Source organism: Lactuca virosa, chromosome 6 (genome assembly GCF_052849685.1).
Source record: "Lactuca virosa cultivar CGN04683 chromosome 6, Lactuca_virosa_CGN04683_v6, whole genome shotgun sequence".
Classification (NCBI taxonomy): Eukaryota; Viridiplantae; Streptophyta; class Magnoliopsida; order Asterales; family Asteraceae; genus Lactuca; species Lactuca virosa.
In genome coordinates this window covers 182,833,583-182,835,138 of record NC_136431.1, presented here as the reverse complement: position 1 = coordinate 182,835,138, position 1,556 = coordinate 182,833,583, and the positions used below count along the sequence as shown (strand labels likewise).

The following is a 1,556-nucleotide window of genomic DNA, read 5'->3' as shown; positions in this document are numbered from 1 at the left end:
ATTCGTAAAAAATAGTTTCTCCTTTTTAATAGAAAAAAAAAAATCAACAACTTCCTAAAAGCGCCCCAAAATTGTATGTATTGAATAATTCTTATGATCTTTAACAAGAAATTACGTGCAAGTCATTTTTATATGCAGTAGAAATATAAAATATTAACAAACCTAAAAAAAAAGTCAAATGTATAAACCAAAATCAAAATACAGAACATACTAGAATGACAAAGCATGGCGCTACACTATGTGTTACAGATCCACTACTCATCATAAACATAGCCTCCCTTTCATTTAATCGAAACATCAGACTTATTTCATTTCAATATTTTATTACGACCCTATATGAATTTTAAATACCATAAAGCACACGAAATTAAACACCCAAAACAAAACTACATATGTTTGTTATGTCCATGAAGATGTCCTCCTAGAGGATAAGTTGGAGCGGTGGTTCCAGTGACCGGGTTTACCGCACCAAGAGGCTGCTGGTGGTGCTGCTGCACAGCGCCAGGAACAACTCCAGTAGCTGTTGTTTGGCCAACCGTACCAACAGGCGTCTGATGATGTCCACCATAAACTCCGGCCACCGTGTCATGGCGAAGAACATGGTGTTTCCCATGCAGCTTCTCAGCTGCATGTTCAGCTTTCTCAACGTGCAGATTCATCTTGGCTTCTGCTTCCTTCGCCTTCCTCCGCTGGTGTGCTATCTCTTTCTCTTCCTGAGTTCTTGCAGTTGCTCTTTCTGCCTGCAATTATAAACAGTACCATGAACATCCAGATGTATATACATGTTGTGAATTAATACCGAATGTACATGTAGTGGACGCAGGATTCACTAACCTTCTCTTCCATATTGGCTTTGTATGATTCGACATGTGCCTTGGCAGCACTGGCTGCATTGCTCACCTTTTCTTTTACCGAGTGCATTTTGTTCTTTCGTTTCTGTCTTTTTGCGTCTTTGTACGTGTTTTGTGCTTGAAATGAGGCTTTGAAAGTCGACGACGTTGATTAAAGAGGCGACACGTCGTGTTCCACGTGTCATCCATGCAAACACCTGCGCTAGATGATAGCCACGTGTGTGAGTCATTACATTTTCGAAGCTACAAAGATAAATATCAATTGTGTGACATTATGACCCGGCTACAATTACAACCAGACGTGAAGATATCTATTAAATTCTTATCATGTTACGAACACAAAAAAAAAAAAAAAAGAAACACTAGTTTATTTCATTAAAAAGGTTTCACGAATATCTCTATAAATTGGAATTTACTTCGAGAATGGCGTCACGATGATATAACTAGATGTTAATTGAGTCTCTTGGAAAATAAGCTTACGATGATATGTGTTTCAGATTTTTAAAACGTAAAGAATTGTGGACAACAGTTTAATGTCCGTGATATATATCTTCAAATATTAGTTTTAAATAGATATTTTTCATTTTCAAATAATACATTCACAAAGTATTTCAAATATAAGAGCAATTGTAAACGTTCTTTTTAAACTAGTAAAAATTTTCATTTTTAAAATCATTAATTCCATACATCATATGTCTCACAAAC

General features: G+C 36.1%; 1 protein-coding gene across 1 annotated transcript; it reads right to left on the bottom strand.

The window, feature by feature from the left end:
* Positions 1–210: 210 nt before the first annotated feature.
* Positions 211–951, bottom strand: ATLEA4-1 (Late embryogenesis abundant protein, group 1 protein). Its single transcript, XM_079056648.1, has 2 exons — positions 835–951; positions 211–740 (listed from the first exon to the last, which is right to left on the bottom strand). Exons 1-2 carry the CDS (start codon positions 919–921, stop codon positions 387–389), a joined length of 441 nt encoding a protein of 146 aa, XP_078912774.1. The 5' UTR covers positions 922–951; the 3' UTR covers positions 211–386.
* Between the last annotated feature and the right edge of the window lie 605 nt (positions 952–1,556).